Raw genomic sequence first — 13799 nt, forward strand, 5'->3', positions numbered from 1 at the left:
CTTTGAACATTTGCTACCATCGGGAATGCTCTTCCCTCAGTTGCTGGCTGCCAAATAAAATAGCAACTCCAACTCAAGGAATAACTAAGTAATAAGAGCAGCCTGACCAAGGTGGGGCTGTTAGGTATACTCAGGGCTTCATGGACGATAAAACGCATTTCTTTTAGAAGCACATGGATAGGTTCCATGAGACCGGTAACCATGGTGTTTTTTTCTTTCCTTAATTTTTTTAAGACCTGGAACCCCCAGACTTTGGCATAGTGCTTGGTGTATGGAAGTACTTGATAAACTTGTGTGGAATGGAGGGATGGGGTCTTTTGATGAGACAGAGCATGGCTGGCTTTAAGGTACTCCAGCTAATTCGTGCATGCTAAACCCAGGATAATAAGGGGCGGGCGGAGGGGATTTCTAGGACACAGTTCCATCCAAGTAAAGCCACCAGACTGACTGCTGGTTTGTGGCCCCCCAGCAGTCACTTGTTTCCCATAGTTCCCTTTTGTCTCCTAAGTTAGTTCTCAGTTCCCTCTGACCAAGTTGTGGCTCTACGGACCACTCCCCACCCCCCCGCACACTATCCTCGCCTTGAAAAAGCCTTATTAAAGCATCACACTGTACAAATCATTAAACTGCATCTCAAGATGTAGAGGAGGATCATCTTTGTCCTAGGTGGGTCTGCCCCTTTGTGGGTGGCCGAATCTGAGATTTTCTGTAGTTTCCTAAGGCTTCGCTCACTGCCCCAGAAAACTGGATAATCCAGAGATCCCTACCCTGTATCACCCCGTTTAAGCAGTGAGTGACCTCTTGCCTGTGGACGGCTGCGGACCCGGAGCTTCCCTGTGGCTATGCAGCCAGCTCATGAGTGGACGGAGCAGGGGTGAGTGAGAAGCTGGCCGAGCCTTCAGGGGCTCTGATCAGCTCTGTAAATCAAAGAGGCCCCAAGATTTCCACCCTTGACCCCCACTGCCCCAGTCACGAAGCACGTCTCTGTCTTAATAGATGGGCTCCACCCCCAGCCCCCTGTCATGTATGGCAGCAGGTCGGTTCCGCCTGCTGGTGGTAGTTAAAGTGCTTTGACCTGGGGCAGGGCTAGGGCTCCTCTCTGGGCCCTGGTAAATTCTGATGGCCTTAAGTGTGAAATCGTTTGCCTTTTAGTTCAAATCCTTTCCAGAATCTAATGAATTAGTTCCTTAAGAGATGGGGCTCATCTTCGGTGGAAGTCAATTATCTGGGTCTTTAGGGGCCAGAGAAGGAATACTGCTCACTCTACAGGTCGTGCACAGAAGCTTTAACTGATCAAGAGTTTCATTGCTTTTATTCAGTGAGGTTTGGAATACGAGAGGCCAAATGTGAGCAGGTTTGGGGGTCCTCTATAGAGACTATAAGTTAAGAAATTGTCCAAGACGAAAAAGTTACCAGGAAGTTACCCCAACTCATGCCACTTGGGTCGACTTCAGAAACGTCATCTCGCTGACAGGCTTGAGGAGAGGATGACCTCACACGTGCACATGTTCCCAGGGTCCGAAGAGAGCACACAGTCCTACATGCAAACACACGCGCACACACGACACCTTTACACGTGGAGCCCGGCCTCTATGAGTAAAACTTGCTGTTGCTGACTCTCTTCTCTCTTAACCTGAAATGAAACAGATTTCGCCGTCATCCATTAGTCTAGGACACGGGCCACGTGCTGAACTCTGACATTTCTCTGTCCACACATTTGCAGAATATTCGGGGCTGGAGGGTACAGGGCAGAGTTGGAGAAGTGAGTCCCTGGCAAAGACATGTAACTTCTGTGGATCTGTTTCCTCACTGGTCATTATCCTCGGGTCACTGCTACTGTGTAGGTGTGGTCAAGATGAAATGAAAATAACATGGGTAAGGAGTCTCCATGCTCTTTGCAACGGAGGTTGCTACTGGCATTTTCTTCACGATAGTTCTTGGTGGAGCAGGAATATCTGGCATACTTGGCTGTCCCCCCTTACACGTCCGTAGCACAATGCAAAGCATCCCTTGTTGCGGAGGGGGAGGGATTCTGTTTCGATTTAGGAACCACTGGACTAGCCCATGCTTGGGAAGTCTAGAAGCGCTCCTTAAACAGTAGTGGTCATGGCTTATTTGCACTCTGACATTCAAGTGTCCCTCTCGTGAGGACAGCTCAGCTTAGGGATGGTGCAGATGCTTAAGCTCTAACTGTAAGTAACTGATGGAGCAAAGAGAAGCAGAGTCAAGGGTATCAGGATTTCTAAAGACGGAGGCCTTCCCGCAGCCCTGGCCCCAGGGCCCAACATCACAGTGGCTGCGGGGTTGGAGGGGGGGCTGACCCACCTGCGGTTGCACTTCTCCTGGTACAGCTGCAGCTGGTTCTCGTTGACGTTGAACTCTCTGACCAGGGCATCCCGGTTGGCGCTGCGCAAGTTCTGGTGTGTGTCGTACAGAAAGAGCTGGTTGTTCAGTTCTTCCTGCCGCCTCCGCAGCTGGCGGCAGGAGGAGTAAAGCTCCTCTTCGCTCTCCTGGAGAACAGAGGTGAGAACAACTGTGTGGGGACAGTGTCTTCCAAACCAGGATGTGGGGCATGGCACCTGGAGGGTGTGAGGGAGGGGAGCACAGGGCAGACCTGTCGTCTGCTGGGACCTTCCCAGAAGATCTAGGGCCTCTTTTCACCAAAGATAAACTTGCAGTCATTTACTCCATGGGAAGCAAGCAGTTTAGAAACTCTGGTTCTCGAGGAGGGGGAGCTTTATTGTGAAACACTGAAATAACAAATGCACTGCCCACTGATCCTGTTTCTTAATCCAATCTGGTTTTTCGTGGGTCTGTGTCACCTTCTGGCTCTCATCCAAATGCAAAGGCTCTGTGCTTATAGTGGAACACAGCAGGTGAGGCAGAGGGCAGCCTGGATGGGAGGTAGATTGGTGGTGGCCTGGGGGCTGGAGTGAGTGGAGACAGCTAATGAGCCGGAGTTGCTTTCTGGGGTGATGAAAATATTCCAAAACTGGTCATGATGATGGTTACACAACTCTGAATACACTAAAAACGATTGAACTGTATACTTTTAAGTGGGTGGAATGTACGGTATAAGAATTATAGCTCAATAAACTTGTCACCCCCGCTGTGGCAAAAAGAGGCAGGGAAACATAGGCTATACCCCCAGAGATGGGCTTGTCACTCTGGCCAGTAACGACGACTCCCCTGTCACCGCCGCCCCCAGGCATGTGACCCAAGCCAGGCAGATGGGTAGCAGCCCCTGGGCCTCTGGTCAGTGCTCTTGGTAAAAAGAAGGTTTCTTTTCTTGGGGATCAGTGGAAAGAGTGATGATTGTTTCCAGTTGCTAGCGGTCCCTTTGCTATCGTGTCGAGAAAGAGAGGGAGACAGAGCCGCTGGGAGAGCACCTGGATCCAGCCATGACTGTAACAAGCCCTACTCCTAAACCCTGCAGTTGTCCGAGCCAAAATATTCCCCCCATTATGCTAAGGGGAAAAAAAAAATCTTATCGGGTAAGGTGTTTGGATTTCAGCAAAGGAGGAGGAGGGTGTGTTGCCTCACTGATTTTTTTTTTTTTTTTCCTTGTGGGTGAGGAACTGTGTGAGAGAGAAAAGTAATTTGTTGTATTAGAAACACTATAAATATCCAGATGTAAATTGGGGTACATCCAGTAAGCAAACCATTATGCAATCATTTAAAAGTAATAATTATTATAAATTAACATATAATAACATAATACTTATGAAGACTAAAATTTTGTAGGGCTGTTGAAAGGTATGCATTATAATATATTTTCAGAAGCCTTAAATTATACATTCTCAATTATTTAATCTATGTAAAGCATTATGTATGCAGAAAGTCAAATCTGAAAGTGAGTACACAAAAATAACCATAGTTGATGTGTTTAGGGGTGTCCCAGTATGCTATAACCTTCTTGTTGGCAGGGACTATGTCGTTTTATTTACTCACTGAACTATTATTGATCACTGTCTACTTATCAAGCACTACAATAAGTGATCAGGGTACAGAAAAGAATAAAAGAGAATAAGAGAATAAGACAAACAGGGTCCCTCTCCTTAAGGATTTCAACTTCTAATGAAAGGAGCAAGCCATATATTTATATTCACTTCTTATATTTACTATGTGTATATTGACCAAGTGTTTTATAGGAAATAAACAAGGTGATGCAACAGAGAAGGTGGACATGAGCTGGACTGCAAGTGTGAGAAGGACCCAGCCCTGTGGCAGGCAAGGGAGGGATGAGTTTAGTATGTTCTAGGATAGAGAGAAAGCCAGAGTGGCCAGAAGATGGTGGGCTTGGTGTGAGGTATAAGGATGGAGTTGGAGATTGAGTGGGGCTCAATCACTCAGCGCTTTCCAGACCACGGTAAGGAATTTCAATTTTATTCTAAGTGCAATTTGGAGCACCACTGAAGTGGTATAAGCCGGGAAGTGACCCAACATAACTTTTACTGCCAAATGATCACTGCCATGGAGTAGACAAACTACTGGGAACAAACTGCTGAGAGATGAGGGAGGAAGCTGTGCAGAAACCTAGATGATGGGAAGTAGTGACTTGTAATTGGGGGACATCGATGGCACAGCTAGAAATGGAGATATTTAGGGCGTAGGTTGGAGATAGAACCAGCAGAACCAAGAGACGTTTCCCTGGGAAGAATGGGGGGGAAAGGATGACACAGGGATGAATCTTCAATTTGGGCTTGCAAAACATGAGAAAAAATTTCTAGGAGAGAAAAGGGTGTTTGTTTTTGCCCCATGGGTGTGATCTAAGTGGATGAGCAGAAATAAGAGTTATGGTTTAAATTTGGGTTTTGGATGCTTATCAGACCTTGAGGTTACGTTATCAAGTCAGAAGTTAGTCAGAGGTGAAGAATTCAGGCAGAGAATCTGAGTAATCAGCCAAAAGGTAGAACAAAAAGCTATGGGCCTGGGGTAAGACTCCCAAGAGTGAGTGAGTATATGGAAAATAGGAGTTCTCTTGGAATTAATTTTTTTTTTAAACATCTTTATTGGAGTATAATTGCTTTACAATGGTGTGTTAGTTTCTGCTTTATAACAAAGTGAATCAGTTATACATATACATATGTTCTCATATCTCTTCCCTCTTGCATCTCCCTCCCTCCCACCCTCCCTATCCCACCCCTTTAGGTGGTCACAAAGCACCGAGCTGATTTCCCTGTGCTATGCGGCTGCTTCCCACTAGCTATCTATTTTACATTTGGTAGTGTATATATGTCCATGCCATTCTCTCACCCTGTCACATCTCACCCCTCCCCCTCCCCATATCCTCAAGTCCATTCTCTAGTAGGTCTGTGTCTTTATTCCCGTCTTGCCACTAGGTTCTTCATGACCCTTTTTTTTTTTTCCTTAGATTCCATATATATGTGTTAGCATACTGTATTTGTTTTTCTCTTTCTGACTTACTTCACTCTGTATGACAGACTCTAACTCCATCCACCTCATTACAAATACCTCCATTTCATTTCTTTTTATGGCTGAGGAGGGTGTGTTGCCTCACTGATGTTTTTAAAAGGTCTCTGTCTATTGTGCAAAGGATGGCTACTCAGGGGGTGGGTCTAGTGGCTGTTACCACTGGTGCAGTAGGTCAAGTGAGAGACTCCAGTGCTACAAAAACGGGCATCCATATACACAAGTGGGCTTCTTTTGTCATTTATTTTTATAAAACGTGGCTCAGACCATAGCTTGGTCTGAAATTTTTTTCTCACCTTAACGACCTAACAAACCATCATGGACATCCCCGGGATAACAGGTAGAACTCTGACTTTGGAGAGTGGGGATAGAGATGGTAAAGGTTATTCTGGCCACTGGCAAAGTGCCGAGGAGTAAAACGATGGTTGTCTTTGCACAAGGAGTGGAGGTAAAATGGGTGGTCCTCGGTAACTGACTCAACGTACTGAGTGAGGCACTGGGAAGGGTCCATAGTGACTTCGCTTAAACGTTTATCCTTCCTCAAGGAGACCAGCTTTCCTTCCTGTTAAAACTAAAGCAAAACAAAACAAAAGCCACATTGAAGTCTTAACACTGTACTACAAATGGTCTCTTTTCACCTGCTCTCCGCCTAGAAGAAAACAACTTATGTTGCTTTCATATATGTAATGATGAGTAGCACTGATGTATATACACTACCAAACGTAAAGCAGATAGCTAGTGGGAAGCAGCCGCATAGCACAGGGAGATCAGCTCGGCGCTTTGTGACCACCTAGAGGGGTGGGAGGGTGGCTCAAGAGGGAGGGGATATGGGGATATATGTATACATATAGCTGATTTACTTTGTTATACGGCAGAAACTAACATTGTAAAGCAATTATATTCCAATAAAGATGTAAAAAAAAAAAATACACCTTTTCCACTAATGCTTTTAAAATTGCAGGCCTTTGTCTCCTTTTCTGAATCCCAAAGCATTTAGAGCTGTGATATAATTTAGTCCTTAGTGGTCCATGTATGTATGAGATACAACATACATTCAGAAAAGTACATAAAACATATGTACAGTTTAGTGAATAACTAGAAAGCAAACAGCTGTGGAGACACCAGCAAGTCAAGAAACAGAGCATGGTCTACTCTATGTACCCCTCCCAATCAAGACTCCCTCCTTCCCTCTTAGAATTTTGTGATAATTATTTCCTGGCTTGCTTTTGAGTCTGAGTTGTCACAAAAATTTAGTTTTTCTTTTCCAAGTCAATGGTTATTTCTATTTTCTAATACATGTATCTTATCAATTTTTCTCACCATTGCTCCTTGCATTACATTCCTTCTTGCTTACCATGGTCATTCTTTTAGCAAAGTTTATTAGTACTAAATTATCTGTCTTTGCATTTCTGAAAATACCTTCATTTTGCCCTCACTCTTGAATGGTAGCTCTTAGGATGTAGAATATCTAGACCCACAGCTGTGTGTCTAAGGCATTTTGAAGGTATCCCTTAGTCTTTAGGCTGCTATTGCTATACACGGAAGCACTGCTGTTATGTCAATCGTCTGTAGTTAATCTGTCTTTTCTTCTTTTATAATTTTCTCTTTACCCTGTATTCTGCCATTTCAGTAGAATATGCCTGTATGTGGGTCTCTGTACTGCTCTGTTTATAGTTGGAGGATGCTTGTCTCTTCAATGCTGGAACATTCTCGGCCATGGTTATTCCAAATATTTTATGTTGGAGCTTCTCATTTTACACTTTTTTTTTTTTTTTGCCCTTTTAGTATTTTTACCTTGTCTTGCTGTATTAAAGCAAATTTCCCAAACACAATCTTCACATTTATTAATTCTTTCCTTAACTGTACCCATTCTGTAATTTCCTACTTATTAATCTTTAAAAATTTTTTTCAGGGCTTTTCGATTCGTCTTTCCAGGGATTTCTTTATTGGTCCTTTCATTCCTACCTTTTCTGATTAATTTTAAGAAGGGTGGTTCTTTTTAAAATCCGTGCATCCACTGGGTTCCCTTTGAAATTTTTTTTAAATTTCAAAGTTATTTTCAGATTCACTGGAGTCAATTCTCTTGCTTTTGTGCTTGTTAGCTATATTAGCATTATTTTCCTTGAGTGTTAAAATTTTAATGTGCAAGCTCATCTGGAATGGGAAGTTTCTTTCCTCCCTCAGTCTATACACAGGCATCTGGTTTTCTGAATGCTCTAAATGGGGGACTCCCAAGGGCAGGGCCAGCAGTGTTGCAGTGATAGTCTGGGGCTCTAGGTTCTCAGGAATACTACTAACCCTGTCTGTGTCCTGGCTGCAGGGCTGTATCCGCTTTTATCCCATCCCCTCAAGCAAGCAGCTGACTGCTGGCCTAAGTCCTGGGCACCTGCCAAATCTCTTTTTATGAAGGGTGTTTCAGAAGAGGAAAGCCCACTAGCCCCAGGCCATCTATCTGTGTACAGCCTGTGTACAGTCCCATTTGTATTAGCACACAGAAATGAGATACATAAATTACGTATCCAAACACAAGGGGTAATAAAAAGAACAAAAGGCTAAGGAAAGACTGAATCAGTGAAGATAAATTTAGAAATGGCTGAATTGGTAAACCCAAATACAAAATAAATGTAAGAGCAAGGTTGTTTTGTGGGAAAAACACAAACACAGAGTCAATGAAGTAGATAATCCGTTATCTAAACTAGGAAGGTATGGAAGGCCAATTAGCCAAATAAAAGATAACAGGTATAGAACTACACATAAGAAGATGGGGAAGGAACCTATGAAATGGAAAAACCAAGTGATGATGAATAATACGTGTGTGTATTTATTATAAGGCTCTTATATCTCCAATATATATTGTAGATATATACACACATATGTTCTATTATAGAAAAGTAGCCCATAACAGAAAAATAATTATCCTGGAAGAAAATGAGAAAAATTTTATATCAGCCCCAGAAAGCTTCACAAATGGTGTCTTTGACATCTGTTGTATGTAGGTAGCGGTTACCTCCAATTCTATTCAAAATGTGCAATAGCCCTGAGAAGGAAGGCTTCCAAGTAATTTATGTGCAGCCAGCATAACAAAACCTGACCAAAAACTTCAGTGAACAGCAGTGAGAAAACCCTAAATAAAATAGTAACACGTACATTATAGAAGCACGTTAAACAGTACAATCCTATTGTATTTCACTAAGAAATTCTTTTTTCCTGCTCTTAAGATGACTGTTTCACACTTTTGCTCTCCCTAAATCTCCCCGATCTCAGCTGATGGCCTTGCTTCGTGTTTCGTGTAGATGAAATTACGTGGGAAATCTGCCCATCTCGGCTCCTTACCATATAGCCCATGGCTTTCCTCCTGCACTTACCCTTTCTCTGTCCTGCTTCGTTTCCCTTTTTCACTAAATCATCTCCATCAGCAGTATGCAAGTACATCTTAAGAAGCTCTCCCTTCACCCCAGCAGCTAAGGACCCATCTCTCGTCACCTTCACAGCAAATGTCCTTGAATAAGTCATATGCTCTCCATCAATATATCATCTACTCCCTCTTACGTTTTACATTTTCAGTTTTTATTAATTACTTAAGCACAGAGTTTAAAGAGCCAAGAAGTCCTACGAGGATTATTACCAAAAAACCTAGCTGTCTCCTGGTTCACTACCCCCTGCCCCTTGATCCCTGGCCCCCAAAGTCAACAGTGGTTTCTTTTGATTATTAACTTCACAGTTAAATGATTTTGTTTTTCTAAAAAACAAAACAAAAAAACCCTGCTTATTACTCCAAGTTCTTGGTTTTTCAGTTTTTAGGGATTATCTTCAGAGAGAAAGATTTGGCTGTTTTATCTTCCCCCATGGAGATAAATCCATTTTTGGTTATATCAATTTATGTTTACATCGCAATTTTATTATTATTCCCACTTTGAGCCCTTGAATCTTCTTTAACCCCTTGTTTTAGATGGATGTGTGTGTGTATAATTTAGAATTTAAAATCCTTGAATTCCTGGAGAACACCTTTGGTAATAAGTTTTCTCTGCTCTGTGACAAAACCTTCATGGAATTCTCTATCTTTACTTTTTTTCTGTTTGTTTTCTCCCCCCACCGATGCTTTTTCCTTTTAATTTTTTTATGTTGCCATTTTATACTTACAGAAAAGTTGCAGTAAGAGTACAGCAAATTCTCATACCCTGTGCCACCCTGGTCCCCAATGTTACCATCCTGCACAACCACAGTATAATTATCAAAACTAAGAAATTAGCATTGGGGCAATACTGTTAACTAAAGTATTCGGTTTTCACTGAGTTTTCCATCCATGTCCTTTATCTGGTCCAAGATCCAGTCCAGGAACCCACATCACACACAACTGCCGTGTCTTCCAGTTTCCTCCAATCTGTGACATTTCCTCAGCCCCCCCCCCCCCATTTATGACCTTGACACTTTGAAAGAGTCCTGGTCACTTGCTTTGTAGAACATTCTGCAGTTCAAGGCTTTGTCCGGTGTTTTCTCATGATTTGTTTGAGGTTATGCAGCTTTGGCACGAATGCCACACCTTCTCAGGAGGTACATGATGTCAACATTATTACTGGTGGTGACACTGATCATTTTTGGTTAAGATGGTGTCTGCTGGGTTCATCCACTGCAAAGCTCCTGTTTTTCTTTCCAATTAAATTTCTTAGAGGAAGGTATCAATAGTTTGAGACTATGCAAATAGCCTGTTTCTCCTCAAACTTTGACTCACTAATTTTAGCATCCACTGGTAGATCTTTACTGTGGTGTTCCAAAGGCGATTTTCTATTTCCCTCACTCCTGCATTTCTTTTTTTGAATGTTTATTTTTTTTATTTTATTTTTTATGGAAGTATAGTTGATTTACAATGTTGATTTCTGCTATACAGCAAATGACTCAGTTATACACCTATATACACTCTTTTTACATTCTTTTACATTATGGTTTATCCCAGGATTTGAATATACTTCCCTGTGCTATACAGTAGAGGACATTGTTGTTTATCCATCCTATATGTAATAGTTTGCATCTACTAACCCCAGACTCCCAGTCCATCCCTCCCCTCTGCTTTGGCAACCACAACTGTGTTCTCTATGTCTGTGAGTCTGTTTCTGTTTTGTAGATAGGTTCATTTGTGCCATATTTTAGATTCCACATACAAGTGATTATCATATGGTATTTGTCTTTTTCTGTCTGAGTTACTTCACTTAGTATGATAATCTCTAGTTGCATCCATGTTGCTGCAAGTGGCATTATTTCATTCTTTTATGCTGAGTAGTATTTCATTGTATATATGTACCACATCTTCTTTATCCATTCATCTGTCGATGGACATCTAGGTTGTTTCCATGTCTTGGCTATTGTGAATAGTGCTGCTATGATCATAAGGGTGCATGTATCTTTTTTAATTATAGTTTTGTCTGGATATATGGCCAGGGGTGGGATTGCTGGATCATATGGTAGTTCTATTTTTCGTTTTCTGAAGAACCTCCATACTGTTTTCCACAGTGGCTGCACCAACTTACATTCCCACCAACAGTGTAGGAGGGTTCCCTTTTCTCCACACCCTCTCCAGCACTTGTTATCTGTAGATTTTTTAATGATGGCCATTCTGACTGGTATGAGGTGGTACCTCATTGTAGTTTTGATTTGCATTTCTCTGATAATTAGCGATGTTGAGCATCTTTTCATGTGCCTGGTGGCCATCTGTATGTCTTCTTTGGAGAAGTGTCTATTTAGATCTTCTGCCCATTTTTTGATTGGGTTGTTTGTTTTCTTGTTGAGTTGTATGAGCTGTTTGTATATTTTGGAAATGAAGCCCATGTTGGTCGCATCATCTGCAAATATTTTCTTGCATTCTGTAGGTTGTCTTCATTTTTGTTTATGGTTTTCTTTGCTGTGCAAAAAGCTTGCAAGTTTGATTAGGTCCCGTTTGTTTATTTTTGTTTTTATTTCTATTGCCTTGGGAGACTGAGCTAAGAGAACATTGGTACGATTTATGTCAGAGAATGCTTTGCCTGTTATTTCTTCTAGGTCACTCCTGTATTTATTAATGGAATTCTTCTGTAAGGAAAAACTATCTCTTCTCTCTCATTGAATTATTATTGTTAAATTATTTTTTATGGATGTATAGTTGATTTACAATGTTGTGTTAGTTTCAGGTTTACAGCAAAGTGATTCAGTTATACACACACACACACACACACACACACACACACACATACACATATATATATATTCTTTTTCAGATTCTTTTCCCATATAGGTTATTACAAAATATTGAATATAGTTCCCTGTGCCATACAGTAGTAGGTTGTGGTCGTTTATCTATTTTATATATAGTAGTATGAATCTGTTATGCCCAAATTCCTAATTTATTCCTCCTACCCACCTTTCCTCTTCGGTATCCATACATTTTTCTGTATCTGTAGTCTGTTTCTGTTTTGTAAATTAGTTCATTTGTATCATTTTTCAGATTCCACATATAAGTAATATATGATATTGTTTTTCTCTGACTTAGTATGATAATCTCTAGGTCCATCCATGTTGCTGCAAATGGTATTATTTCATTCTTTTTTTAAGGGCTGAGTAATATTCATTGTTTATATATACCACATCTTCTTTATCCATTCATCTGTTGATGGGTATTTCATTTGCTTCCATGTCTTGGATATTGTACATAGTGCCGCAGTGAACATAAGGGTGCATGTATATTTTTAAAGTATTGTTTTCTCCAGATATATGCCCAGGAGTGGGATTGCAGGATCTTACGGTAACTCTATTTTTAATTTTTTTGAGGAACCTCCATACTGTTCTTCATAGTGGCTGCACCAGTTTACATTCCCACCAACAGTGTAGGAGGTTCCCTTTTCTCCACACCCTCTCCAGCATTTATTATTTGTAGACTTTCTGGCCATTCTGACCCGTGTAAGGTGATACCTCATTGTAGTGCTGATTTGCATTTCTCTAATAATGAGTGGTGGTGAGCATCTTTTCATGTGCCTATTAGCCATCTGTATGTCTTCTCTGGAGAAATGTCTGCTTAGATCTTCTGCCCATTTTTTTGGTTGGGTGGTTTGTTTTTTTGATTTTGAGCTGTATGTCTCTCTTTTAATTATTAAACATTCACGTGTCCATGGGTTATAATCCAATATTATTATTTTGCTGCTCAAATTGTTCCAGCTTGGGCCTTTCGGAGATTTTGATGTGTCACCATCCTTTCCTTAGCACTTCTTTATCTCTTACTTACTGGAATTTGAAGATACTCCAGGCTCATTTTATATTTTATCTGTCCCTACTCTGGAATTAAGCTCTTGTCTAAAGAGCTCTGATTTCTTTTACTGTAGAATGATATTTAGAAAGCAAGATGTGGGTGCTTGGATGTGCTCATTGCTACTGGGGTGTCATTAGTTCTAGGCCCTCTCAGTAGACACAGCTAGGGTATGTATATATATAGAGTAACTGATGCAAACATATGTTTATTTCTGCATACCTGTGTGTATGTGTATTTTAAGTGAGCTTACACTGATACCTCTGATTTCAATCCAACATTAACTTTGGAAGGGTTGGTGTATATTTCTCCTTGTTCAGGTGTTGCTTTATGTCTTCCAGTCTAAAAGCCCTATACCTTTCTTATTTGAATTACTCCTAACATGATGTTATAGTTTTTGTCATTGTCATGAATGAGATTTCCCATCTGTCCCTGCCTCCCATCCCACATTTCCAACTGTTTAGAATAGAGAAAAGTGAGTGACTTAATAGATACATGACAAATACACAAATCAGTCTCCTTAAAATTGGAGTCTGTTTTTTAAAGTATATAACCATAATTTGTGAGCAGATAATTTTATTGCTTTACCACACTTTATACTGATTGTTTCTTTGACTGGTTACATTTGTTACCTCTAAAGGTATATGATTTTGCTCAGTGTCACTAACTATACCAGGGTTAAACCACCCTTGCATTACTGGACTGAACTACTTACTTGTAATATATCATTCTTCCAGTAAATAGCTGGAAATGACTTGCTAACTTTTTTTAGAATTTTAATCTGTATTCATAACTGACATTTATCTACGACTGGGTGGTGATATGAAAGTTATACAGCTTCAAGACATTAACTGGAACATTTCCAGTTTTCTGTTGACTTCAGTGGATTAAAACTGGAATTGTGTTCTTTAAATCCAAATAGAATACAGCTATTAACACCATCTGGATCTGATACCTCTTTTATCTGATAGGTGTTTTACTACCCTTTAGGTGTTTTCTGTAGGACTTCGTCTCCAAGTTTTCTACTGTTTCTTGACACAATTTTAGCCCATTCTTCGAGGCAACCATTTTGCCCTAGTTTTTCAAACTTTTTTATCTT

The 13799-nt window shown here is 41.0% G+C and overlaps 1 protein-coding gene across 3 annotated transcripts in view; it reads right to left on the bottom strand.

The window, feature by feature from the left end:
* Positions 1-1295: 1295 nt before the first annotated feature.
* The window catches only part of PLCG2 (phospholipase C gamma 2), a 208206-nt gene continuing 195702 nt past the window's right edge, over positions 1296-13799 (bottom strand). For all 3 annotated transcript variants that reach the window (XM_057534982.1, XM_057534980.1, XM_057534981.1), the window contains exons 32-33: positions 2326-2510; positions 1296-1633 (exon numbers count right to left, since the gene is read on the bottom strand). In XM_057534982.1, coding sequence (XP_057390965.1) covers positions 1591-1633; positions 2326-2510 — 228 coding nt within the window. In that variant the 3' untranslated portion in view covers positions 1296-1590. The remainder of the gene's footprint in view (positions 1634-2325; positions 2511-13799) is intronic.

This window comes from Balaenoptera acutorostrata, chromosome 19, assembly GCF_949987535.1.
Source record: "Balaenoptera acutorostrata chromosome 19, mBalAcu1.1, whole genome shotgun sequence".
Lineage (NCBI taxonomy): Eukaryota > Metazoa > Chordata > Mammalia > Artiodactyla > Balaenopteridae > Balaenoptera > Balaenoptera acutorostrata.